The sequence below is a fragment of the Hemiscyllium ocellatum genome, chromosome 28, assembly GCF_020745735.1.
Source record: "Hemiscyllium ocellatum isolate sHemOce1 chromosome 28, sHemOce1.pat.X.cur, whole genome shotgun sequence".
Taxonomy (NCBI): domain Eukaryota; kingdom Metazoa; phylum Chordata; class Chondrichthyes; order Orectolobiformes; family Hemiscylliidae; genus Hemiscyllium; species Hemiscyllium ocellatum.
The window spans coordinates 40,967,636-40,995,243 of record NC_083428.1 but is presented as its reverse complement, the minus strand read 5'-3'; the positions used below and the strand labels follow the sequence as shown (position 1 = coordinate 40,995,243).

Sequence of the window (27,608 nt, the reverse complement as noted above, 5' to 3'; positions counted from 1 at the left end):
ACAACATTTAAAAGACATTTGGATAAGCGCATGAATAAAAATTGTTTGGAGGGGTAGGGGCCAAATGCAGGCAGGTGGGACTAGTTTAGTTTGGGATTATGGACAGCATTAACTGGGTCTGAGTCTGTGCTGTATGACCGTCTGGCTCCAAAGTTGCAAACTCATAGAATCATAGAGTCTCTAAAGTGTAGAAACAGGGCCTTTGGCCCATATTAATTTCATATCTTAGCTATGCTTTTGCTTCAACATCTAAATCCTATTTTTAGTCCTGAATTATCCCAACTCTTTAACCTTTACTCCTTTTAATGTGCCAGTAAAAGCTTTGGGATCCCTTTTTCTGTGAGCAGCTCAGAATGATTATGTCCTTTAGGAAAGGAAATCTGCCATCCTTATGTTGTCTGAGCCATATGTGACTCCAGACTCAGATAATATGGCTGAATCTGGGCAATGAGGGAAGAGCAATATATGTTGGTCTGTGCAGTACACCCACCTCCCATAAATGAATGAAAGAAATCCCAAATTTGCCTTTTGCTAAGTTGAACCCATGTCCATTGCCATTTCGTAATTCAGTTTGAGATCATTTTATCAACGTACGTTTTCCTTTTAAGCCTGTTGAACCTTAGACTTTTCCAACTTTTCATATCTACTATTAGCATAATGAATTATATCAGCTCAGTGGGTCTTCTTGCTAAATAGATCTAAAAGCATTACTCAAAGATGTGATCCGCTCAGGGTTCTGTACAATTCAAGTATCCTCCAATGTAAGTTGACTATTTTGGCTGTAAAATTCAACATTCTGTTAACTCGATTGATTGCATTGGTTAGCTATGTTGACAAGGAGAAAGTGAGGACAGCAGATACTGGAGTTCAGTAAACTTGCGCCCACACCTCCACACTCACTTCCCTCCAAGGCCCCAAGGGATCCTTCCATATCCGCCACAAGTTCACCTGTACCTCCACACACATCATCTATTGCATCCGCTGCACCCGATGTGGCCTCCTCTATATTGGTGAGACAGGCCGCTTACTTGCGGAACGCTTCAGAGAACACCTCTGGGCCGCCCGAACCAACCAACCCAATCACCCCGTGGCTCAACACTTTAACTCCCCCTCCCACTCCACCGAGGACATGCAGGTCCTTGGACTCCTCCACCGGCAGAACACAACTACACGACGGCTGGAGGAGGACCGCCTCATCTTCCGCCTGGGAACCCTCCAACCACAAGGTATAAATTCAGATTTCTCCAGCTTCCTCATTTCCCCTCCCCCCGCCTTGTCTCAGTCGGTTCCCTCAACTCAGCACCCGCCCTCCTAACCTGCAATCCTCTTCCTGACCTCTCCGCCCCCACCCCACTCCGCCTATCACCCTCACCTTGACCTCCTTCCACCTATCCCACCTCCATCGCCCCTCCCCCTAGTCCCTCCTCCCTACCTTTTATCTTAGCCTGCTTGGCTCTCTCTCTCTTATTCCTGATGAAGGGCTTATGCTCGAAACGTCGAATTCTCTATTCCTGAGATGCTGCCTGGCCTGCTGTGCTTTGACCAGCAACACATTTGCAGCTGTGATCTCCAGCATCTGCAGACCTCATTTTTGAGTCAAAAAGTGTGGCATTGGAAAAGCACAGCAGGTCAGGCAGCATTCCTGATTGAAGAGCTTATGCTCAAAACGTCGACTCTCCTGCTCCTCAGATGCTGCCTGACTGGCTGTGCTTTTCCAGTGCCACACCTTTTAGCGATATTGACTGTTAAGTCTGGAACAGCTTGCCCTCTTATAGTGTTATCCTCAGCCATTTCAAGAACGTTCATGAATATTTACCTCTGTTATCAAGATCTTTCAAGAGCATTGGAGTGCATTGTGAATGCAACAATGAATAGGCATGTAACAGCATCTTCTTTGCCTGCACTTAGATATGGATCAGTTGTGTCTTTTATTTGAATTCATTTACAAGTATTATGTCATATGTTATAACACTATCCATGTCAATCTTCTATCATCCATGAAAATCATAAAATTCAGTTGTATAGTTGCAAATTAACCCCGGGTTTTTTTTATATTTCTCTGACCTGCCCCTTGTAAATATTTAATTATCTCTTTCTACTCTGTTCTAATTAAATGGCACTAATTTTTTGAAGCATCCATCATATTTGTATGTGGAATTATTGTATCAAAGTGTTCAGCTAAACTTGAAAAGTGAACGCATGAATTTAAGTTCTACATTTGTGAGAAAACCCAGTGCATTGACTTTGTAAATTGCGATGATGTGGAGGTGCCTGTATTAGACTAGGTGGACAAAGTTAAAAGTCACACAACACCAGGTTATAGTCCAACAGGATTATTTGGAAGTACAAGTTTTCAGAGCACTGCTTCTTTGACAGGATCATTGGACACCAAATTTATAGTAAATGATCAAAGTATCATACAACCAATGCGATGTATTGAACAAACCTAGATTGCTGTTCAGTCTTTAATCACTTCAAATAGGTTTCAGGTTTCGACTCATTAATATGTAAATTCCAGAACTTCTTTCAAGTCACATTCCTGAGACAATTTAGGTTTATAAAAAAAGTGACATCTCAGCTCAGATAGTGCATTAAAGATGTTAGAATGTGTCTGTATTCCAACCCTGAGTCGGACTGGTTCTATTTCCAAAATAAGAATTTATTGAATATCACATGGACTGACTGCCTACAGATTGTACATTTGAACAAAATAAAATGTATCTGCAAATTCACCCCATAGACTTATTTGCCTTAATTTTAAGAATCATTAATCATATTTTCAATAGCTAAGGTACTGCATTCCTGTGAGACAGCAATGTGGCTTTAATGTTAGTGCTGACAAAAACATCATTTACATAAACATAGTCCTACTTGAACGTGTCAACCACTGACTATTTGCACCATGTTCGAAGGGGGATGGTCCAAAACATTAGATCTGATATAAAATCACAGCTCAGCTCACTCTGAGAACACTTCTTGAGGAGGACAAGACGATAAGAAAATAAAACTGTTGAGGTAAGGTGGCAATTAGGTGACTATATTAATTACCTGTATTTTAAGACGAATAACATGCATGCTGATAGTAGAAGCAACTGAGAAGAGCTTACTCCTAGTTTAACAGAGAATGTAATGCACACAGTATAACGAGTGTGAAACATTCACTGATTTTTGGGGATGATGAACTACCCTGTGAATTTTGATCCACCATAACTTGCTCGATGTTTTGTGCCACTCTGCTGATGGCTCTGTATGAACAGCAGCTCATTGTGACCTCCCTCTTGAGTTTCACAAAATTGCTGCACTTTTTGCTGTAAGTTAAAGCTAGCACTTAGCAGGGGAAGGGCTGTTTTTAACGAGATGCAGGTTCTTGATATCTCTGGTCCATAAAAAGAACAGCTGAAACTATTGGGTCTCCTTATTTTCAGAAAGTAAATTGTACTTTACTGATTTTTAAAACTGAAAAAGTTTGCACTTGCTATTTTTCTGGACCTTATTTAACTCTTACTCACTTTATTTTCTTTTCCATTGTTCCTCTGTTGTTTGGAGATCCTTAAATCTAATTGACCGAGGGGCGTTAAAATTAACCCAGATATTCCTGTTTGCAACAACCTGCAGCACAAGTAGTTTTTGAGCTGAAAAATAACTGGGAGATATTAAGGGAAACAACCTATCCCTTACATGACTTGCAAGAAAAGATAAACCTGAAATAGCTATGAATGCTGGAAATCAGAAACAAAACCAAAAGTTGCTGGAAAACCTCAGCAGGTCAGGCAGCATCTATGGAGAGAAAGCGGAGTTAATGTTTCAGATCCAGTGATCATTCTTCCATTCCAAAGCATTAATTCTGATCTCTCTCTACAGATGCTGCCAGACCTGCTGAGTTTTTCCAGTCATTTCTGTTTGTGTTTATGACTTGTTAGGATTTTGTAAGTTCTGATGAGATCATTATAGTTGAAGCCCTGAATGAGTACACTTGCCCTTGAGATGTGTAATACCATCTGTGAGCAGGTTAAATTAAAAATATCCAGAATGTACCCAGGGAAACTTGAAAAGGAAATTAGAAGAGCAAAAAGGAGCATGGAAGAATAATAGCAGGTAAATTAAGGAAAATCCTAAGTCATTTCACGTGTATATTAAAGATAAAAGAAGAACTAGGAAAAGAGAGGGACCACAGTGGTAATTTGTGCATGGAGCCAGAGAACTGCGATAGTGTGCTAAGTTAATACTATGTGCCAATGTTCACTATTGAGAGGAACAACGTGGATACAGAAATCATGGAGCAGGACTGTGATACACAAAGAACCTAGCACAGACAGCAAGGAGGCTCTCAATGGTCCAGCAGTCTTAAAAGCAGATCAATCTCCAGAATTGGGCTCAATGTATCCTAGTCTCTTGGGTGAGACAGTAGAGGAAAGAACAGGGTTATTGGCAGTAACTATCAATTCCTCTTTAGCTACAAGAGAAATGCCAGAAGATTAGAGGAGAACCAATCCTGGTCCCGTTATTTAAGAAGAATGCCAGCAATAAACCGGGAAACTTCAGGCTAGTTAGTGTTACCTCAGTGGCGGGGAAACTATTGGAAGTGATACAGAGGGACAGAATTAATTTGCTTTTGGAGAGACAAGGATTAATGAAGAACAGTCAGTATGGTTTTGTCAAGGGAGGTCATATCCAAACCAAATTGAATTTTTTGGAAGGGTAATCAGGTGTGTAGATGAGGGCAATGCTTTTGATGTTGTCTACCTGGACTTCAGCAAGGTTTTTGATAATGTCCCATGTGGAAGACTGATATTCAGGGTATAAGCCTATGGCATCCAAGCATCCATCATTGGCTGAGTGGCAGAAAGCAGAGGGTAATAGTCAAGGGGTGTTTTTGTGACTGGAAGCCTGTGTCCAATGGGCTAACTCAAGGGTCAGTGCTGGGGCCCTTAATATTTTGACATATACAAACAGATTAGATTTGAACGTAGGAGGATTGATCAATAAGTTTGCAAATGATACTAGAGTGTGTGTGGTGATAGTTTGGAGGACAGCCTGAGATTACAAGATGATATAGGTGGCTGGTCAGATGGGCTGATCAGCTGCAAGTAGAATTCAATTCGGGTAAGTGTGAGGTTATGGGTAGGACAAATAAAGCCGTGGAATAATTGACAAAGAGTAGAAGCCTGGGAACCACTGAGGATCAGAGAGACCTTGGCGCAAATGTGCACCGATCCTTTATGGTAGTGGGACAGGTGGATAAAATAGTTAAAAGGCTCTTTATGATACTTACCTTTATTAGACAAAGCATAGAGTTTAAGAGCAGGGAGGTTATGTTGGAACGTAAAACATTATCTATACCACAGCGAGAGTATTGTGTGCATTTCTGGAATCCACATTACAGGAGGATGTGATTGCACTGAAGAGGGTGGAGAGGTTTACTGGGATGTTGCCTGGGCTGGAGAGTTTCAATTATGAAGAGAGATTGTTTAGGCTGGTTTGTGTTCCCTTGAGCAGAGGAGACTGACGGTGCACATGATTGAGGTATATAAACAAACATTGACAGGATAGACAGAAAGAAACTTCTCCCTATGGTGGCTCAGTGGTTAGCACTGCTGCCTCACAGCGCCAGGGACCCAGGTTCAATTCCCACCTCGGGCAACTGTCTGTGTGGAGTTTGCACATTCTCCCCGTGTCTGCATGGGTTTTCTCCGGGTGCTCCGGTTTCCTCCCACAGTCCAAAGATATTCAGGTTAGGTGAATTGGCCATGCTAAATTGCCTGTAGTGTTAGGTGCATTAGTTCGGGGAATGGGTCTGGGTCGGTTGCTCTTCGGAGGGTTGATGTGGACTTGTTGGACTGAAAGGCCTGTTTCCACACTGTAGGGAATCTAATCTAATCTAATCAATGATTGGGGGCATGACATAGATTGAAGGTAAGAGGCAGCAGGTTGAGAGGGAATGTGAGAAAAATGTTTTCACTCAGAGGGTGGTGGAGGCAGAACCACTTCTTAATGTTTAAAAAGTAAATAGCTATACCTTGTAATGCCAAGCTGACAGAGCAATGAAGTGGAAAATGGGATAATAATGGTCAGATGGTTGTTTTTGACTGGCATAGACTCAATGGCCAAAGGGATTTTATTTGTGCTGTAGACTTTTCACCAAAAAGTCTTCAAAATTGTAACTACTGTCAAGGTTTCCTCAATCTCTCATCACAAAAACAATCCTTCAATCCCAGTGATTAGGCAATTAGATGCCCAATGAACTTCCTATATGGAAAGCATATTCTTCCTTTCCAGGAGACCCAAGCTGTGCACAGTTATCCAGGTCCAGTCTCACAAAGACTCTCAACAATTACAACAAGACCTCACTACATCTCCCAACATGATGTTTATCTTTCCCAATCTTTCAGCATTTAAGAGTCTATTAAAGTGGATATTCAGCCCACATGAATTTTCACTGAACTCTTTGCATTTAAGTGATGCCATTAAATACTGAAGACCTGTCAATTTTCTCCCAATATTGACTCTCTATCCTTTTCCTGCTTCCCCTTTGCCTTGACACTGTAGCTGCCATCTGCCCGTTGTCTTTTTCTTACTGTTACAAATGGAATGGTGATTTCTACAGAGGGGGAGATTGAAAAGAGCCACAAGCAATGTAACATCCTAGTTTTAAAATGTAATTGGTTCAGATGCAGATTTCACAAATTCTGTGTTTACTGAAAATAAGGTTGAAGGTTTTGTTCCATCAGAATGCCCATCATGAGGTGCTCTCTGTTTGTGGACTGGGTTTTGGTCTCCATGTTGGCTGCAGCCACTGTTTCCACATTTGATTCAACATTGGATGAAGCCTGGATCAACTGGAAATCATTGCATGGGAAGCAATATAAAATGGTAAGAGCTGGGCAACTGCAGTTCCACTGGGCAATTCAAAGCAGAAGTTGTTTCTCAAGTTTTAGACTGTTTTAGAAAGGCCTCTCTTTTGTAGTAAAACTGGTTTGTGTTCCCCAGGAAATGGCTATATTTGCTTCCTCTTTTATATCAAAGACTTCTCTTCAGTAACTCTTAACTCTGTGTAAAATAAACTGAGAATTAGAATTCTTAATCTATTTTCTCATGCTTTGTTTCAATTTTTCCCATTTGTAACTCTCACACATCACTTTTAATTGCTCTTTCTCGTTCACCTCCTCTCTTTTTTCCTCTTTTGTTCTTTCAAAATTATTTGTTCACTCCTCTTTATCATACCTCCCTCAGGTTTTCCTCCCTCCTCCTTTCTAGTATTTCAAAGTGCTGGCGTGATGATAATAATTTATTTATCTTTTCATTTGTCCTGATTAATTCAATTGTTTCCATTGTGCTTAATGCATGCCTTCCCCTGCTCCTGGGATTCTTAATTCAAAAACACTGACTTCTTATAATATTAGTTGTAAATTGACAAAGAGACAGTTGACAATGGTGAATATGTGCAAATTCTAAAAAACCTATTACAGTGTTGGGCAGTTGATTTCCAATCTAGATAACACATTTTTTAACCTGTGCAGCTCCTCTATACAGATGTCATATCAATTCTGGTCACCACATTATGAGAAGGATCTGATTCTTTGGACAAAGTACAGAAGAAGTTCATCAGGATGTTGCCTGGTATGAGGGATTTTAGCTGTGAAGAAAGGTTGTCTAAACTGGGTTTGTTTTCACTGGAATGCAGCAGGTTGAGGGCGACCTGATAGACGTTTATAAGATTGTGAATAGTATGGATAGAGTGGAAAGTATGAGGCTTTTTCTCAGGGCAGAGGGGTCAATTACTAGGGGACACAGGTTCAAGGTGCAGGGGGAAGTTTAAAAGAGATGTGTGAGGTGAGTTTTTTCGCACAGAGTGGTGAGTGGAACGCATTGCCAGTGGAAGTGGAGGTATACACAATAGCAGATTTCAAGAAATCTGGATGAATACATGCAGAGGAAGGGAATAGAGGGATGCAGATCCTGTAAGTGAAGACAGTTTTAATATGGAAGGGCAAAATGTGTCGGTGCAGGCTTGGAGGGCTGAATGGCCTGTTCCTGCACTGCATTGTTCTTTGTTCTGTGTTGTTTGTTCTTTGTTCTGTGTTCTGAAAGTTAGAGCATTTTTCATCAATTCTAAAAAATTGGTTTAAAAATATTGTTCTTTGGATTTCCATCACCTACCTGTGCAAAGCTTGATGTATATTCACTGTTTGTAATTGATTAATCGCCCGTGTTCCAGCCATCTGCAGCCACCTGAATCTAGATTGTTTGTGTCTGAATAATCTTTACTGCCTGTGAGCTGGAGCCCATCAGTTCATGGTCAGTGTCCAGATGTAGCACTGTCTTTGTACTCACACTGACAATAACAGCTGGGTCTTCAACTGACTTGATGTAACCTTTTTTTCAGGCTGAGGAGGCCTACAGAAGAGCATTGTGGGAGGACAACGTGAGATACATTGAACGGCACAACATGGAGTATGCAATGGGAAAGCACACATTCACTGTGGGAATGAACCAGTTTGGCGATCTGGTCAGTATAAATATGTTTGGGATCCATAGTGACTGGAAACTGGACAAATACTTCACCTTGATATATGGTTTAATTCGTTTGTATCACTGAAAGCCACTAGCTGTCAGGCCTAAGGTTTTATTCAAAAGAAGGTGACATCTGAGCTCAGACAATGCATTAAAGGTGTGAGGTTAGAGTTTTTCTGTACTCTGTAGTCAGACCGGTTCTATTTCCAAAGTAGAATTTTCTAAAATGTCACGTGCACCGACTGCCTACAGATTGCGTGCTTTTGGAACAAAATAGAATGTATCTGCAAATACAAATCTGCAAATGCAAATTCACCCCATTGATTTCTGAGTGTGTGTGTGTGTGTGTGTAAGGGAGAGAGGGAGTGAGAGAATGTACGTGTTTGTGTGTGGGAGAGAGGGAGAGAGTGTGAATGTGCACGTGTGAGAGGGTGTGCACATGAATGTGAGTTTGGGTGTTTGTATGAGAGAGGCTCTGCATGAGTGTGTGAGTGTGATTGTGTGTGAAAGTGTGTGTGTGTATGTGTGCTTGTGTATGTGTGTGTGTCTGAGAGTGTCTCATGTAGTGGGGTGACTTGTAGTGAGACATGAACCTAAGGTCCCAGTTGAGGCCATGGGTACCAAACTTAGCTATAAGCCTCTGCTCAGAGACTCTACATTGTTGCCTATCCCGAAGTCTGCCTTGGAGGACAGTCACCCAAAGATCTGAGGCTGAATGTCCCTGATTGCTATAGACCTCCTGATAAGGAGGGAACATCCCTGTCTGGCGATTGTTTTTTGGTGTCCATTCATCCATAGTTGTAGCTTCTGCTTTGTGTTGCCAATGTACCATGCTTCAGGGCATCCTTGCCTGCAGTGTATGAGAGAGACAACGTGGGCCAAGTCACATAAGTACCTGCTGGGTAAATTGAGGGGGTGGTGGGAGTCGGGTGGTGTCCCCACAAGTAATGATGGTATCTGTGGCAACACTCTGACATGTCTTTCAGTGATTGCCTTGACAGGGTTGTACAGTTGATGTTGTCCTGAAGGCTGGGCAGTTTGCTGTGAACAATGTTCTGTTTAAGGTGGGTTTAAAAGTGAGAATTGGAGGTGCAAGGAAGATCTTGGTGAGGTGCTCATTCTCAATGATACTGGGTTCATGTCACTCTACAGGTGACCCCACTACACTATACATTCTCACACACACTCTTACACATGATCACACTCACACACTCATGCAGAACTTGTCTCATAAACACGCTGTTTGACACACACATACTCACAGCCCCACACTCACATTTACGCATTCACCCCCTCACAGGCATATACTCACACTTGCGCATACATTCTCACACACACGTACACACACACACGTACACACTCTCTACCCTCACTCTCTCTCTCCCCCTCACATACACAAATAAGTCGCTGGGGTGAATTTGTATTTGTAGATACATTCATTTTGTTCAAAACCCACATAATCTGAAGGAAGTCAGTCCATGTGACATTTTATAAATTGCTACTTTGGAAATGGAGCTCCAGTCTGACTCAGGGTTGGAATACAGACAGACTCTAACCTCACACCTTTGATGCATTGTCTGAGCTGAGATATCACCTTTATTTTTAAATAAAACCTGAAGTTACCCTGGGAATGTGACTTGAAAGAAGTTCTGGGATTTACATATTAATGAATCGAAACCTGCAACCCAATTCTAAGTGATTAAAGACTTAACAGCAAACCAGGTTTGTTTAATACATTGCATCAGTTGTGTGTGACTTTGATCTTTAACTATAAATTCTGTGTCCGATGATCCTGACTCACTACGAACCAGATGAAGAGCAGTGCTCCGAAAGCTAGTGCTTCCAAATAAACCTGATGGACTATAACCTGGTAATTTGTAATTTTATCCACCCCAGTCCAACTCTGGCATCTCCACATCATAGTTAACATAGGAAATGTAGGATCCATAATCATCTTTACAAGTTAACATACAGAAACCACAGCACCCCTGCAATCCAACCATTTACCATGTAATGTTCCTCACACCTCTCTTCTAGCTTTAGCAATCAATCCTTTTCCTTTCTCCAATCGACCCTAAGAACATAAAGTATAGGAGAAAGATGTATTTGGAAAGGCAAGGACTGATTAGGGATAGTAAACATGGCTTTGTGCATGGGAAACCATGACTCTCAAACTTGATTGAGTTTTTGAGGAAGTAACAAAGAAGATTGATGAGGGCAGAATGGTAGATGTCATCTGTATGGACTTCAGTAAGGCGCTCGACAAGGTTCCCCACGGGAGACTGATTAGTAAGGTGAGATCTCACGGAATACAGTGAGATCTAACCATTTAGAAACAGAACTGGCTCAAAGGTAGAAGACAGAGGGTGGTGTTGGAATGTTGTTTTTCAGACTGGAGGCCTGTGACCAGTGGAGTACCACAAGGATTGGTGCTGGGTCCTCTACTTTTTGTCATTTACATAAATGATTTGGATGCGAGCATAAGCGGTACAGTTACTAAGTTTGCAGATGACATCAAAATTGGAAGTGTAGTGGACAGCGAAGAGGATTACCTCCGCTTACAACAGGATCTGGACTAGATGGGCCAATGGGCTGGGAAGTGGCAGATGGAGATTAACTCAGATAAATACGAGGTGCTGCAATTTGGGAAAGCAAATCTTAGCATGACTTATATACCTAATGGTATGGTCCTAGGGAGTGTTGCTGAACCAAGAGACCTTGGAGTGCAGGTTCATAGCTCCTTGAAAGTGGAGTCACAGGTAGATAGGATAGTGAAGAAGGCGTTTGGTATGCTTTTCTTTATTGGTCACAGTATTGAGTACAGGAGTTGGGAGGTCATGTTGCGACTGTACAGGACATTGGTTAGGCCACTGTTGGAATATTGTGTGCAATTCTGGTCTCCTTCCTATCAGAAAGATGTTGTAAAACTTGAAAGGGTTCAGAAAAGGTTTACAAGGATGTTGCCAGGGTTGGAAGATTTGAGCTTTAGGGAGAAGCTGAACAGGCTGGGGCTGTTTTCCGTGGACCTTCGAAGGCTGAGGGTTGATCTTATAGAGGTTTATAAAATTATGAGGGGCATGGATAGGGTAAATAGACAAAGCCTTTTCCCTGGGGTCGGGGAGTCCAAAACTACAGGCCATAGGTTTAGGGTGAGAGGGGAAAGATATAAAAGAGACCTATGGGGCAACTTTTTCACACAGAGGGTGGTACATGTATGGAATGAGCTGTCAGAAGAAATGGTGGAGGCCGGTACAATTGTAACATTTAAGAGGCATTTGGATGGGTATATGAATAGGGAGGGTTTGGAGGGATATGGGCCAAGTGCTGGCAGGTGGGACTAGATTGGATTGGAATATTTGGTTGGCATGGACGGTTTGGACCGAAGGGTCTGTTTCCATGCTGTGCATCTCTATGACTCTATTAGTCCATTCAGCCCATTGAGTCTGCTCCATCATTCAATCATGGCTGGTATTTAATTCAAACCAACCAACTCCCACAGCTACCTGGACTATACCACCTCCTATCTCACCTCATATAAAAATGATCCCTCACTCCCAATTCCTCTGCCTTCACCATACCTGCTCCCAGGAGGAGCCATTCTACTCCAGGACATCCCAAATGCTCGCCTATTTCAAGGACGGCCAATTCCGCTTCCACATGATCAGTAATGCCCTCCAGTGCATCTCCTCTACTTCCTGCACCTCCGCCCTTGAAACCCATCCCTCCAACAGCAAAATGGATAGAACCCCCTTGATCGTCACATTCCACCCACTCATCTCCGGATGCAGAACATTATCCTCTGCTATTTTCGCCACCTATAGTCAGAAGGCACCACCAAAAATATATTTCCCTGCCCAGCCCTATCTATGTTCCATAGGGACCATTCTCCCTGTGTCTCCCTTGTTAGGATCATGCTCCCCACTAACCTACCCTCCACACCCGGCACCTCACCTTGCTGCCGCAAAGCCTGCGCTCATACCTCCGTCCAAGGCCCTAAAGGATCATTTCATATCTGGCAGAGATTGTCCTGCACGTCCTCCTATCTCAATTACTGCAAGTGTTGTTCGCGATGTGGTCTCCTCTCCATATGAGCATCTCAGGAAACATCTCTGGTCTGCACACACCAACCAACCCTGCCACCTTATGACCAACCACTTCAATTCCACCTCTCCCAAAGGACATGTAAGTTCTGGGCCTCCTCCACTGCCAAATCAATGCCATCTGCTGACTGGAGGAGGAAGACCACATCTTCAACCTTGGGACCCTACAATCTCATGGCATCAACATTGACATGACGAGTTTCCAAATCTCTCCTCCTCTCACCTCATCCCTGATCCAACCCTCCAACTCAGCAAACTCTCTTGACCTGATCAACTGTCCATGTTCCTTGCCACCTATCCACTCCACCCTCCCCACCAACCTGTCACAATCATCTCCTACCTGCATCCACCTATCACTACCTTTCCACCAGCCTCCCTTTCATCCCCCTATTTATACCTCAGCACCACAACCCCCACACACAATCCTGATGAAACACTTATGCTCAAAACATTGACTCTCCTGCTACTTGGATGCTTCCTGACCTGCTGTGCTTTTCCAGCACCACACTTTTCACATCTGACTCTCCAGCATCTGCAGTCTTCACTTTCTCCTGTTAGTTTCCCACTCCTGTTCTCCTGCCTACTCTCTGTAACCATTGATTCCCTTACTAATCAATAATCCATCTCTGTCTTAAATGCATTCAATGACTTGGATCCACAGCCTCTGTGGTAATGATTCACTACCTCTAGCTGAAAGAATGTCTCCTCCTCTCAGTTCGGCAGGGTAGTCATTTGTATAGGTCCAGTCAATGGACCTGGGATTCCTCCTCCCACTGTGCACCCAACCCAGGAACACAAGCAAGGACTTCATTCTCTCAGCAATCTGTGTCAGACAGTCATACAGATGTTCAGCACAGAAACAGACCCTTTGGTCCAACTCATCCGTGCTGACCGGATATCCCAACCTAATTTAGTCCCATTTGCCAGCATTTGGCCCATGTCCCTCTAAACCCTTCCTTTTCATCTATCCATCCAGATGCCTCTTAAATGTTGCAATTGACCCAGCCTCCACCACTTCCTCTGGCAGCTCATTTTATCTTTAATTTTTCCTACCAAAATGCACCGGCTCACACTGACCCGTACAGAAATGAATGTGCCAGGTGGATGCTTAATTTGCAAGTTTGTTAATGGTTAATTATATCATATTGCCACCTACATGAATATAAGCCAATTCATCCAGTTTGGTGTGATCAGCAAAGTTTGAATTTGTACTTTCAATTTTAGATTCCAGATTATTCACATAAATATTGATTCTTGTGGGACAACTTTCCAAATGATGGATACTCCTATTCCATGATTTCTGATACTTGTAATCGATTAATCACCTTTTGTCTTGATTTTTCTAGACCTCGGAGGAGTTCAATCAGCGTTTCAATGGATTTAAAGAAAAGGAGATTGATCACACAACGTGTGAACTTTTTGCAGCAGGGAATCATGTTAAATTGCCTCAAAGCGTTGACTGGAGAACAAAGGGTTTTGTTACTGAAGTGAAGGACCAGGTGAGATTGAACAAACTTCATATAAATCTTACTCAATGTCCATGTAGAAATTCTGAAATCTATGTTATTAGCTCAACATGGAATACAATGGCAAGGAAATGCGTAAAGAAACTAAAAAAAAGCAGCAAATTCAATGTGGTAAATTGAAGATTGTGTTTCTAAACCTTTTTCACAGGGAAGGAGACAAATTCCAATGTTCCTTCTCTCTCGGACGTGTATTGTAGATGTGTATTTGGGTCTGGAAAAGGAGGGGAAGGTTAGAGTAAGGGATAAGGAATGACTTGCTCCATCCTAGGGTTTATGATTTGGAGATGCCATTCTTGGACTGGGGTGTATAAAGTTAAAAACCACACAACACCAGGTTATACTTCACCAGGTTTAATTGGAAGCACTAACTTTCAGAGTGGCTGCTCCTTCATCAGGTGGTTGTGGTGTATAAGATTGTAAGACACGGAATTTACAGCAAAAGTTAGTGTGATGTAACTGAAATTACACATTGAAAATGTCCTGGATTGCTTGTTAAGTCTCTTATCCGTTGGAATGACCATGTTAGTTTCAGTTCTTTCGTATGTAAATCGCAAAACGTTTTTTTAAAAAGTTACATTCTCAAGTGAACTTTAACAATTGGTGTCAGCCCAGATAATATATTGAAGGTGTGAGCTCCCCGTGTGATGCTGTCTGTGCTACAATGTTTAGACTGATTCTAATCTAAAAAATGAATTTACAGAAACTTACATGGATTCATTCAGTTTTAGAGCAAAGTAAAATGTAACTCTGCAAGTACAAACTCACCCCACAAACATAATGCGTCTGGTGCATGTGGGTGTTGTGTGTGGCGTTGGGGGGGTGGGGGGGGGGTTGTATGTGAATATCTGTGAGAGACTGTATGCATGTGTGTGAGTGTAAAGTGTTAGAAATCTGTGAGAGGGTGCATGTATGAGTGTGGGAGTGTATGAGAGAGTCTACATCAGTGTGTGTGTCTATAGGAGTACGAGACTGTATGCATGTGTGTGAGTATAAAGTGTTATAAATCTATGAGAGGGTGCATGTGTGAGTGTGGGAGTGTATGAGAGAGTCTACATCAGTGTGTGTCTGTAGGAGTGCCTGTGTGTGTGTTTAGAGCAATGGTGGTCACCTGTAGTGTGACATGAACCCAAGGTCCCAGTTGAGGCCCTCCCTATGAGTAACGAACTTAGCTATCAGCTTCTGCTTGGCCACTTTTCATTGCTGCCTGACCCAAAGTCCGCCTTGGACTACAACCTGGTGTTATGTGATTTTTAACAATTTCACAAAAGGATGTGTAGAAATGAAATGTAGTGCCATCTGGTGGCCAGGAAGAAGATCTGCAATTGTTGCAGTCAGATCTGTGGGCCCCAGGCTGGTATTCACAAACCAATACATTAAAATGTCTGAGCAGAATTCAGACAAGAAGAGTAATGGAGGTATACTCGAGGTGTCAGTTGATAGACACCCTGGAAAAAGTTTGACATGCACGATTAATGAAGGACAGGTCGAATCCTGTTTGGGTCTGATCCTCTTGTTGGAGCACTGTTATAAGATTTACTTTGCTTATTGACTCCTCCCTCTTGCACAGCTCAAAACTAAATGTTGAAACAGAAGCTAAATACCATGGATGCTGAAAATCTTAAGTTAAAAATGAAAAAAATTCTAAAGCGTTCAGCACATCACCCAGCAGCTACAGGGCAGTTAACACTTCAGATCAATAACTTTTTCCAGTTATGTCTGGAAAATGTTCTGTCTCCTGAATGCTCCATGCTAATTTTTTTCCCTCTTCATAGGTACTGCCAGACTTGCTGAGTGTTTGCACCAGGTTCTGTTTATTTCAAAACCAACAGTTGTCTATTTCAAATAGTTAAAGAGTATTACAGTTAAGAATAATTTAAAATTAAGTCTTTGTGCTTTAATTCATGTGATTTGTGGCTGACTTCAGAAAGTCTGTGACCAGCGGAGGTTCCTGTCTGTTGGGTGATCTTGCCAAGTCCCACCTCCCAGTGGTTGGAGACGCAGCAATATGTTTGGGCCATTTTTCACCTGAATGTAGGATTTCTTCTGGAAGTCACATTTGAGAAAGATTGACACAGAAATTGGCTTAGCTGAGCACGGGGTCTGGTTTGCCGTAGAGAGAGAGAGACACCTGCAGTTACTAATGTTAATAGAAGACTAGTTTTTTCCGACTGCCACGTTAAAAGGTGAGTAGAGTTTTACAGACTGTTACTGAACGAGCTTTCCCCAGACTAAAACATGACCATCCAAAGTTGGTTAAATTGTTCAGGAGCCAGGGGTTTTGTTCTCATGACTGTGCTCCTGGGTGAATCACTTTAGTTCACGAGATAGTTTCTATACTAACACTTCTGACACTTATCCATTGGTATGAGATAAATGACCCCGTTTGTGCCTCTTACAGCACATTAAGTTCAAATAACACTCTGTTCCGAAATTGCCATCTCATCTGTTGGTCTTTTTTTATGTCTGTGGACTGCAAGGTCACAGTGCAAAGTGTGTCACATGGGAGAATCATATAACCTCTGTTCTGGTTACAGCTGATTGAAACTTTCCCTCCTTTTATTGTGGTGAGGATTTCCCTCTTATTTCTGGTCTCTGACTAAAGTGGAACAATTATAAGACAAAGGACCCTCTGCACAAACTTGACACCTGAGGCATTTTTGGCAGAAGGGGATCGGTTAGTGCAGTTGGCTGGACAGCTGGTTTGCAATGCCGAATAATATTAACAGCTTGGGTTCACTTCAGCAATAGCTGAGGTTACCATGAAGTATTTTCCTCTCTATGTCTCCCCTTGCCTGAGGCCTGGTCACACTCAGATTAAACCATCTCTCTCTAACAAGGGAGCAGCCCCATGGTCTGATAAAACTAGGACAACTTTACCTTTACCTTGGCACAGTCCGATCCTTGAAATGTACACAATAAAAAGGATTTGATGTGAGAATGGTCTAATGAAAAAGCTTATTCTAGTAGCAGGCTGTATCACAGGTTTATTTTGATATCATTTACAGCATATGGTTTGACAGAGAAAAACCCCAAAGCACTTTGTTGGATAAGATCAATTAAATGTGTGGTTTACAAGTGCCCCTCATGTGAGGGTTAAGAGGCCTGTCTGGATTAGAGCTTCCAACAGGTTAAATACATTATATGGTTTCTATGTAGATGATAACACAAATGTTTGTCTACTCTCTGTCATTATTCAGAGACAATGTGGCTCATGCTGGGCTTTCAGTGCAACTGGATCACTTGAAGGACAGCTTTTTAAGAGAACAGGAAAGCTGATTTCTCTGAGTGAGCAGAACTTGGTTGACTGTGATTGGGAAAGCTGTAGATGTTGTGGTGGACATCCATTTTATGCTTTGGATTACGTTAAAAAACATGGTATTACTACAGAATGTTCCTATCCCTACACAGCAAAGGTAAGCTTTAAATTAATTCATCCTTTTTTCGGAAGTAATTGAAATTGTATCTCATTACTTAATAAGTTGTCTCTTTTTAACTTAAATATTGAGGTGTGAATGTTTTGTTTTTTAATATACTTTAGAATGGTAAATGCCACTTTAACAGAAGTGATATTGTCACCCGTTGTACGTGTGTGAAATGCATTCAACAAAATTCTGAGCATCAACTCGCTGAAGCAGTGGCTCAGGTTGGGCCCATTTCTATTGCTATGGATGCAAGCCACAAATCTTTCCACCTTTATAAAAGTGGTAAGATACAAATTCATTCATTCTGTTCAAAAGTAAAGATTTTTCATATTCAATGTGTTGTCCATTTAGAAGATATTTGACATCATCGTTGTAAAAGCAAGACAAAGGTTCATGGGAATATGTTGGAAATACAATTTATTATTAAAACTCAGAATGCCCTTATCAGTCAAAACACAAATCTCCCTTTTGTTCCCCCCAATTGGTGAAATATTCAGTCGGATTTCCCATGATTCAATGCTAAAGACACTGATGCTTTCAGTCTGCATTCATGACTTGACCTCGACTTGGAGATGACTTGAAATGGAGTGAACAATCCAAATAATGGCTTGTTGTGGGTAAATCATCCCAAGTTGCTTTTAATTCAGCTACTTATTAGGAAATTACACAGGCAATCACGTACTGAAACAATGTTTTAAAGTTCATTCCATCTAGCAACCAAGATAAGACCCCTCAAGTAAGCAAGTTAATCTTCACATCCTGACTTGGTGACTATCTGATTAATGGTGAAATCCAGCCAGGATTCCAACTAAAAGTGTCTGTCTGTGGAAGTGCTCAAGGTTTGATCCTTGTACAGTGTTGTTCTTCAAAGGTCACTAAAGTGGAGTTCTGGAGTTTGATTTTTTTCACACATTTTCGTCCTTCAGTCTCTGTGGGCTCATATTAATGATTTTTAAAAAATGTTTTTTCATCCAAGTTACTGCAAGTCTGCAGCTTGCCTTATTATCAGAAGTAGCTTCTTTGTTCCTTGTTACATTTGGCGTTGACTGTCTGTTCGAAGACACAGCTTTCCTGTAGTTAACTCCTTCAATCCTTCTGCATGACAATCAGTTGCCCTTGTGACATAAAGTATCCAGTTTCTCAAGCAGGCACCAAAGCAGTTTTGTCGAAATAATCGTGACTCCCTCCTTTCCAAGACATGATGAACTCGTTTATAAGTTTGTCCTTGTCCTTTATCAGTTTACTCCAGTTGTATTTCTTTCTGATTCTTTCTAGACATAAGCTTATCTTTTGTTGACTCATTCCATCCTCGCACAGTTATTAAAGTTCTGAAGTCAATAAGACTGAAAAAGGACATGGGTTAAAATGAAAGAGAGAAACGGGCAGATGAAACAAAACACACAAAAAGCATTTTCTTTGGAAGAATGAGGAGAGACCACCGATACAAAATAATGCCATTTTACAGGGGAGAAAGTAACAGAGACTTAGCGCATTTTGTCCGTTAATTTTGAAGATGGCAGACAGGTTTAAAAAAAAGATGATAAGCACATCATAACCCTGAGCTTTATGAATAAAGGTATAAATATGATGAGACAAAAGGAGACTTTGTCTGTGATGCATGTCAGATTAATTCTACAAGCAGGGGCCAGGTCAAATATAATAAGTTGAGAGAGAAAATGAAGAGGGAAGTAAAATTGCCAAAGACAGAATGAGAATAGAATTGCAGTTAACATCATAGAGACATAGAGATGTACAGCACGGAAACAGACCCTTCAATCCAACCCGTCCATGCTGACCAGATAGCCTAACCTAATCTAGTCCCATTTGCCAGCATTTGGCCCATATCCTTCCAAACCCTTCCTATTCATATACCCTTGCAGATGCCTTTTAAATGCTGCAGTTGTACCAGCCTCCACCACTTTCTCTGGCAGACTGCACACACCACCTTCTGCATGAAATGTTAGCCATTAGAACCCTCTTATATCTTTCCCCTCTCACCCTCAACCTATGCCCTCAAGTCTTGGACTCCCCTGGCCCCCCCCAACCCCAGGGAAAAGACTTTGTCTATTTACCCAATCCATGCCCCTCATGATTTTATAAATCTCTATAAGGTCACCTGACAGATTCTGACACTTCAAAGAAAACAGACACACCCTATTCAACCTCTCCCTATAGCTCAAATCCTCCAATCCTGGCAACATCCTTGTGAATTTTTTCTGAACCCTTTCAAATTTCACAATATCCTTCCGATAGGAAAGAGACCAGAATTGCACGCAATATTCCAACGGTGGCCTAACCAATGACCTGTACACCTGCAACATGACCTTCCAACTCCTATACTCAATACTCTGACCAATAAAGGAAAGCATACCAAATGCCTTTTTCACTAGCCTATCTACCTGTGACTCTCCTTTCAAGGAGCTATGAACCTGCACTCCAAGGTCTCTCTGTTCAGCTACACCCCCTAGGACCTTACCAGGAAGTATATAAGTCCTGCTCTGACTTGCTTTTCCAAAATGCAGCACCTCACATTTATTGAAATTAAACTCCATCTGCCACACATCAGCTCATTGGCCCATCTGATCAAGATCCCGTTTACTATGAGGTAAGCTTCTTCAATGTCTACTGCACCTCCAAGTTTGGTGTTGTCATCTGCAAACTTACTAACTATACCTCCCATGTTCACATCCAAATCATTTATATTAATGACAAAAAGTAGTGGACGCAGTACCGATCCTTGTGGCACTCCATTGGTCACAGCCTTCCAGTCTGTAAGGCAACCCTCTACCACCATCCTCTGTTTTCTACCTTTGAGTCAGTTCTGTATCCAAATGGCTAGTTCTCCATGTTTTCCATGAGATCTCACCTTGGTAACTCATCTCCCATAGAGAACCTTGTCGACGGACTTGCTGAAGTCCATGTTGATCACATCCACCACTCTGCTATCATCAATCCTCTTTGTTACTTCTTCAAAAAACTCAATCAAGTTTGTGAGACATGATTTCCCACACACAAAGCCGTGCTGACTATCCCTCATCAGTCCTTGCCTTTCCAAATTCACGTGAATATTGTCCCTCAGGATTCTCTCCAACAACTTGCCCACTGCTGATACCAGTCTGTAGAACCCTGGCTTTTCCTAACCACCTTTCTTAAATAGCGGGACCACATAAGCCAACCTCCAGGCTTTCAGCACCTCACCTGTGTCTATCGATGATACAAATATCTCAGCAAGGAGCCCAGCAATAAGTAAACCTAAGAATTTTTAGCGAACATATAAAGCAAGTGGTAAGAGATGTTAGTTATGAACAAAAGGATGTCATCTGATGAAACTCCTAACACAAATTTACCAATCTTAGACACTGCCCTTTCCTGACTAATTACTGACAGATCCCAAAAAGGATCAGTCGAGTTAACCACAGACAATTTAATTCAGCTCCAGTTAGGAGATCAGAATGTTCTATTTGATTGTTATCAGTTACTCTGTGACTTCCATGTCCTTGGATGTAAAGGTTCAAAGCCTGGGAATTTTCTGAATTGTGGTTAAAATTAATTTCTTACACAGATAATATATTTGTACTCTTTGCAGGTATTTATTATGAGCCAAACTGCAGCAGCACCAAACTTAATCATGCAATGCTAATGGTTGGATATCAAGATGATAAACAGGGGAATTATTGGATTGTTAAAAACAGGTAAACTCATAAAAATATCCAGAAACACATAAATGTGTATTAATTCTCACTGTGTTTAACTTACCTACAATTACATTTTTCTTTTTAAATATTGTATCTCATTGAGTCATAGAAAGGTTTATAGAATCATGCAGCATAGGAGCAGGCCCTTTGGCCCTCCATGTCTATACTGACCACCACACACCAAACTACACTGATCCCATTTACCTGCTCTTGGTCCATAGCCGACGATGCCCTGGTATTCAAAGTTTGTGTGAAGGTTTGTAGCTCGGGTGCTTGTTGTCGTGGTTCTGTTCACCGAGCTGGAAGTTTTTGTTGCAAACGTTTCGTCCCCTGGCTAGGAGACATCATCAGTGCTGTGGAGCCTCCTGCGAAGCGCTTCTTTGATGTTTCTTCCGGCATTTATAGTGGTCTGTCCTTGCCGCTTCCGGGTGTCAGTTTCAGCTGTCCGCTGTAGTGATTGGTATATTGGGTCCAAGTCGATGTGTCTGTTGATGGAATTTGTGGATGAATGCCATGCCTACAATCACTACAGCGGACAGCTGAAACTGACACCCGGAAGTGGCAAGGACAGACCACTATAAATGCCGGAAGAAACATCAAAGAAGCGCTTCGCAGGAGGCTCCACAGCACTGATGATGTCTCCTAGCCAGGGGACGAAACGTTTGCAACAAAAACTTCCAGCTCGGTGAACAGAACCACGACAACTATGCCCTGGTATTTTGAGTGCGTATCCAGATGTTTCTTAAATATTGTAAGAATACCTGCCTTCACCTCCCTCTCGGGCAGCACATTCCATTCTTCTACCACACGTCGGATGATTTTTCTTTTTACAGATGTCCCTTAAACTACTTATTCCTTAAACATTTTGCTATCTGGTCTTAGAAATGTCTGCCATGAGGAAAAGGTTCTCACAATCTGCCCTGTCTGTGTCTGTCATAATTTTCTATATCTCAATCAGATCACCCCTCAGCCTCCTTCGCTCCAAGGAAAACAAACCCAGTCTCTCCTCATAACTGAGGCTTTCCATCCCAGGCCCCATCCTGGTGAATCTCCTCTGCACCTTTTCCAGTGCAATCACATCCCTCTGATGGTGTGGTGAGCAGAACTGCACTCAGTGTTCCACCTGTAGCCTAATAAATGGTTTATAGGGAGGAACCATATCTGTACAGGTTTTGGAGTTTAATGTTTTCAGTGTGGGTTAGCACCAGGACTGCACAGTGTGTGTTGTTACCTTGCTTCCTCATTTTCCTGTCCAACTCCATAATTTGTGACTTCCCCTCTTGCCCTAAACCATCCATCGAACTTCCAGCGATTATCCAAGCCAACCCGAGCCGTAACAGCCAGTGGTTCACTCGGAGAGAAAGGTTCATATTTCAAGTGCAACATGACTTAGTTGCTCTTTTTAATTGTTGACAGAGGGAGAAAGTGAGTGGACTGGATGGTAAGGGTGCATAAATCAAAAGATAAAAGCTGGTAAAGGAGGGATTGAGATACAAAATCAGTCTAATGATAGGTGTGAATTGAAGGAAATAGGTTAGTCCTGTTGAGAACAAAGACAATGACACACAAACAAGACATGGGGGTGGGGGTTGGGGAAGGAAGTGGTGCAGTGGAGGTCGAATCAAAATGAAGGTCAGTGTTCACACCTTGAAGTTGAATTCAATGTTGAGTCCTGAAGGCTGTAAAGTGCTTAAGTGGAAAATAAGGTGTCGTTCCTCACTGCAGCAAATCTGAGATGAAGATATTACCATGGGAGCAGCATGGTGTATTCAAATGGTAAGGAACGAGAAAATCAAGATCATCGCAGCCTGCTTTTAGTTTGGCCGATGTTGAGCAAACCATATTGTGAGCAGTGAACACAGTCGGTTAGATTGGAAGAAGTACAAGTGAATTGCTGCTTCATCTGGAAGGTGTGTTTGAGGCCTTGGACAGGGAGTAGATAAAAAGACAAGTGTTATACCTTCAGTGATGGCATGGGATTGTGCCAGGGCAGGGGAGAGTGTGGTGACATGGGACAGAAGGACTAGGAGTAACGGAAAGGGGCAGATTGGTCCCAGTGGAATGCTGATAGTGAAGGGGAGGGGAAGATGTGTTTGGTGGTGGTATCCTGCTGGAGGTGGTGGAAATGGCAGAGGATGATCGTTGGAATGTAGAGACTAGTGGGATGGAAAGGGAGAACAAGGAGAATTCTGTCATTGTTCTGGGAAGGAGGGGAAGAGGTGAGGACAGAAATGCAGGAGATGAGTCGGACTTGCCTTAGGACTCGGTCGACCCCAGCGGAGGAAATCCTTTGTTGACCTGTTGGAGGCACCACCTTGCTCAGACCCTCACCACCTGCACCTAAAGTACCACTGCCTTTCATCTCCCATTCTACCCATCTCTCTCTCTCTCTCTCTCTCTCTCTCACTCTCTCTCTCCAGGAGAAAACTATCCACAATTGGGCAGAATGACTCAAGGAATGCGGTATATTTCCTGACATTAAGCCCCACCCTAAAGTCCCCCATAGGCTGTACGGCTGTTCCAGTGTCCCATGCACCATGATTGGCATTAACAAACCGATCATGGCATTATCTTCTGATTCCCAAGATTACGACTGCACTTGGATCTCAAAGGCCAATGCAGCTGGAAAGAAAATTCAAGGGACTGCTGTCTTCCCTATCTCTTTATAAGGAGAGGATGCTTCAGTGACCACCCCAAGCAGTTGACCATGACCAAGCCCCTCAACTGGTATCAGAGGTTATCCTGAGGTTTCATGCAGAGACCTCCGCCCCCCCACCCCCCGACACTGACTGAAAGTGTTCACCTTCCAGACTGAGACTGCTGACAACCCTGACAATCTTGTGTGTGTGTGTGTGTGTGTGTGTGTGTGTGTGTGTGTGTGTGTGTGTGCCAAATCAGACAGCATTACTGTGAGCCTTGTATATCCACATCCAGGGAGGCTCAGTGTCAGTGAGCACTAAGAGAGTCCTTTTAAGATTCCACCTGATGGTTTTTTGCAATTCATTGAAATGTTGTACCAAATCTCAATGGATTTCAATGGGACTTCCTTTAATGACTGAAGAGAGACCATGTGGCTCACCTGATCTCCTTTTGATATTCCAGTTGGGGGAAGGTGAGGTCGATCCAAATACTCAATGCTGCTTTGCAAAAGTAATGTTGGGAAATCTAATTCAGTATCAAACTTGTATCAAACTCTCTTCACATCCTGATATCAGTTGCCACCGTTTACAAGAGCAACCAGGGTGTATAAGCATCTACCTGCTCCAACCCTGAGCTGCCTCTTCTGAACATTGTGTCACAATGAGAACAACAAGGCCCAGGCAGACACTCGAGTGATGCACTGAGTGTGAGTGCTACTCAATGTCCAGCTTTGTTCTTTGGGAAAACAGTAATCTGATGTTGAAACATTCAATTAGTTAAATGTTCTGTTTAAAGGTGTGTTTGAGTGGAAATCTAACATAGTGCTCTCTTACATTTTAGTTATGGAACAGATTGGGGGATGGAAGGCTATATGGAAATTGCCAAGGACAGGGACAATCACTGTGGAATCGCCAAAAAAGCACTTTACCCTGAGATGGAAATCTCAAAGTGCCGACGCTAACACTGGATAAAACCAACCAAAAATAATCAATTGCTTGCCTGGTGCTGCTGAGTTTCTGTCTACTCTTTATTAGTATCTGTCTTGCTGCATCTCTACATTGACAATGCTGCTTTAATCACTTCTGGATGTTCCAAAAGGCTTTGATTAATGAAGGATAGTCACAGTTGGAGTGTGAGAAAACCTACCATCTAATTTGCATAAAAAACATAATCATGATATTAACAGCCCAATAATCTGTTTTACGAGAGTTTATTCAGAAAACATGATGTGAGGAAAACCTGCAAGTCCTTCTCTGAATACTGTCATGGGACTTTGTATCTTCATCTGAAAAAGTTTCCATTTAACAGCGAACCTGGAAGTGAACATGTCTAATCCTGCACTACTCTTGTAGGAGCTGCAATTATATGATCAAATCTCGAAATCAAATTTGACCTTCTGACTTTCTGCTTTAGAAATAACAACATTATCTCCTTGACGATATTGATAAGGCACTGACCTGTACAGAGGAACCTCGATTATCCGAAGGACACGGGTGGGGAGTATTTTGTTCGGTTAATCAAATTCCAGATAACCAAATACCAGATTATATAGTTCAGCCAAGCATCGGGACCTTATAACATTGCTGGATAATCCGATATTTGGATAATCGAATGCTGGATAGCCGAGGTTTCTCTGGAAATGTTTTATTGGTAAAGAGAGTGAAAATCTGTTTTCAATAAATGAAACATAATAAATGCATGTGCTTGAATAGTAAGATAAACAGCAAGGCCATTGCCCGTTGTGCACAGTAACAGGGAATGACTACATTGTCTAACATTCAGGTAATGGCCTGAAGATGTTATTTGTGCAAAGCATTGGATATAAAGTGTGACAGCAATCAATTTGTGGGTCTTGGTTTTCTCTTCAACATTGGATTGTTCACAAAATGCAACAAATAGTTTTTCAGCAAATCAGCCTACGTTGCTTATTCCCCAGGAGAGGCATAGTTCTAATTTCATCCAAATCGTTCCATATTCCTACATCCCATTTCATTCAACCCACCAGCTAACCACTTCTGGAATGTTAACATGCCAAACCCAGAATTTGTTGCACTCAACAACTTCACAACCTTCACCTTAAGCATTTGCCTGTTCTAATGTAGTTGTGCATCTATGTCCATTTTGTTCCCATCTTCATGATTATAAACACAAAATTACTGAATAATCTTCAATATTGCAATATAAACTGATCCAATTTTTCGAGTCATTCTGTGCACATATATTCTTACACAGCAGGTCGTACCCAATCGATTATTTCAACATCCTTCCTGAGGGTGGAATGCACTGTTACGTAGAATTACCACAACTATATTTATTGGAAGGAATTCCCTTTCGTAGCTTCAGTTCCATTCCAGCACAAGTATTTCTGGTGTTCCCTGAGGGTCTGTCCTTGGATTCCCCCCTCCTCCACCTATTTCTAATCGATTTGAAGCCCCATGGTGATAACATTGACAAACACTGTTAAAGTTCACTTATACACTGAAGCAACTCGATGTACCTCAGCAGAATGTTTCCCAATCCCACCACTGTCTTTAACTTGTCAGATTTATTGCAATACAGGAAGACAGAGCTATCCTCCTGCTAAATATTGTGATGTCCAAAATATCGCGGGCTCTGCCACAATCTTGAATTCAGAGCCACCAATTCCTTCCCTCTCCCTGACTACTGTGAAACCAAACTGCACTCTTCTCAAGTCAGGTGTTGTATTTGACTCCAAGCTGAGCTTTTGCCTGCACATATGTTCTAAGCTCTGTGCTCCTATTGCCTCTGCCTGACTCACCCAATTGAGCTTCTGCTCATCTGCTGAGACTGTCATCCATGTCTGTGCCTTCTGGTTTGTACTGTTCCAGCACACTCATGGCTAGCCTTTCACTTTGTATCTTCCATCATCTTCAATTCATCCAAAACTCAGATGCTTTCATTCTGATTTACACCAAATTCAGTTCACCTATCAGTCCTGTGCTCATTGACGTACAGTGGATTTGGTTAATCAGTGTCACTGTTAAAATTCTAACTTTTATTCACAGATCTCTCTCTACCCTCACTATCGATATCCTTCACTCCACAACCCTTCAATGTATCTGTGCCTCTCCAATACAGGGTCTATAATCTAGAAAGATATTTGTAGGTGTTTCACAGGAATTGATTGGACAAGAATTGACAGCAGCTAGTAGTGGACATTAGGAGATGTGACCAAAAGCTTGGTTAAAGGGAATTCTAGTGGCTGGAAGCCTATTGACTGCTAATGGTAGGGCTCTGTTATAACCCTGGAGCAACTTTTTAACTTTGTCCATCCCAGTCCAGCACCAGCTCCTCCAAATCATAACTTCTGAGAAATAGACGATGATTAAACTCCACCCTGGCCCCAAAAAACCTGCACATCAAAGTACAAATGTGATCAAGACATAAATCTCTGATTTCTAAACAATTTCCCAGGTGATACTGACATTATGGGTCCCAAATTTCATTAACAAATTAATTATCTCCAGGAATTTTCTGCAATTACCAGGACAAATGTTCTGGAATATGACACTCCTTGTCATTTATGAACATCCTAGCCAAGCCAATACAAAGCAGTTTGTCGATGGGACATTTACCTTTGTCAGTTCTGAATAAAGGAGACCATTAAAACCCATTGTCACCTAACCTTAATGCAAATGTCCTCACAGTTATCTACTACAAAACACAATGGTTTCTGATCAGGGGAATCGATTG

The 27,608-nt window shown here is 42.0% G+C and overlaps 1 protein-coding gene across 1 annotated transcript; it reads left to right on the top strand.

Moving 5' to 3' along the window:
* The first annotated feature begins 2,967 nt into the window (after positions 1 to 2,967).
* Positions 2,968 to 24,864, top strand: LOC132829187 (procathepsin L-like). Its single transcript, XM_060846549.1, has 8 exons — positions 2,968 to 3,015; positions 6,729 to 6,870; positions 8,384 to 8,506; positions 13,958 to 14,110; positions 17,335 to 17,550; positions 17,676 to 17,841; positions 21,146 to 21,251; positions 24,735 to 24,864. Exons 2-8 carry the CDS (start codon positions 6,730 to 6,732, stop codon positions 24,853 to 24,855), a joined length of 1,026 nt encoding a protein of 341 aa, XP_060702532.1. The 5' UTR covers positions 2,968 to 3,015; position 6,729; the 3' UTR covers positions 24,856 to 24,864.
* The last annotated feature ends 2,744 nt before the right edge of the window (positions 24,865 to 27,608 follow it).

Coding starts and splice junctions, on each gene's coding strand:
- LOC132829187 (XM_060846549.1), top strand. CDS start 6,730: ATGCCCATCATGAGGTGCTCTCTGTTTGTGGACTGGGTTTTGGTCTCC. Junction 17,551..17,675: donor CCTATCCCTACACAGCAAAG/GTAAGCTTTAAA, acceptor AATATACTTTAG/AATGGTAAATGCCACTTTAA. Junction 21,252..24,734: donor TATTGGATTGTTAAAAACAG/GTAAACTCATAA, acceptor CTTACATTTTAG/TTATGGAACAGATTGGGGGA.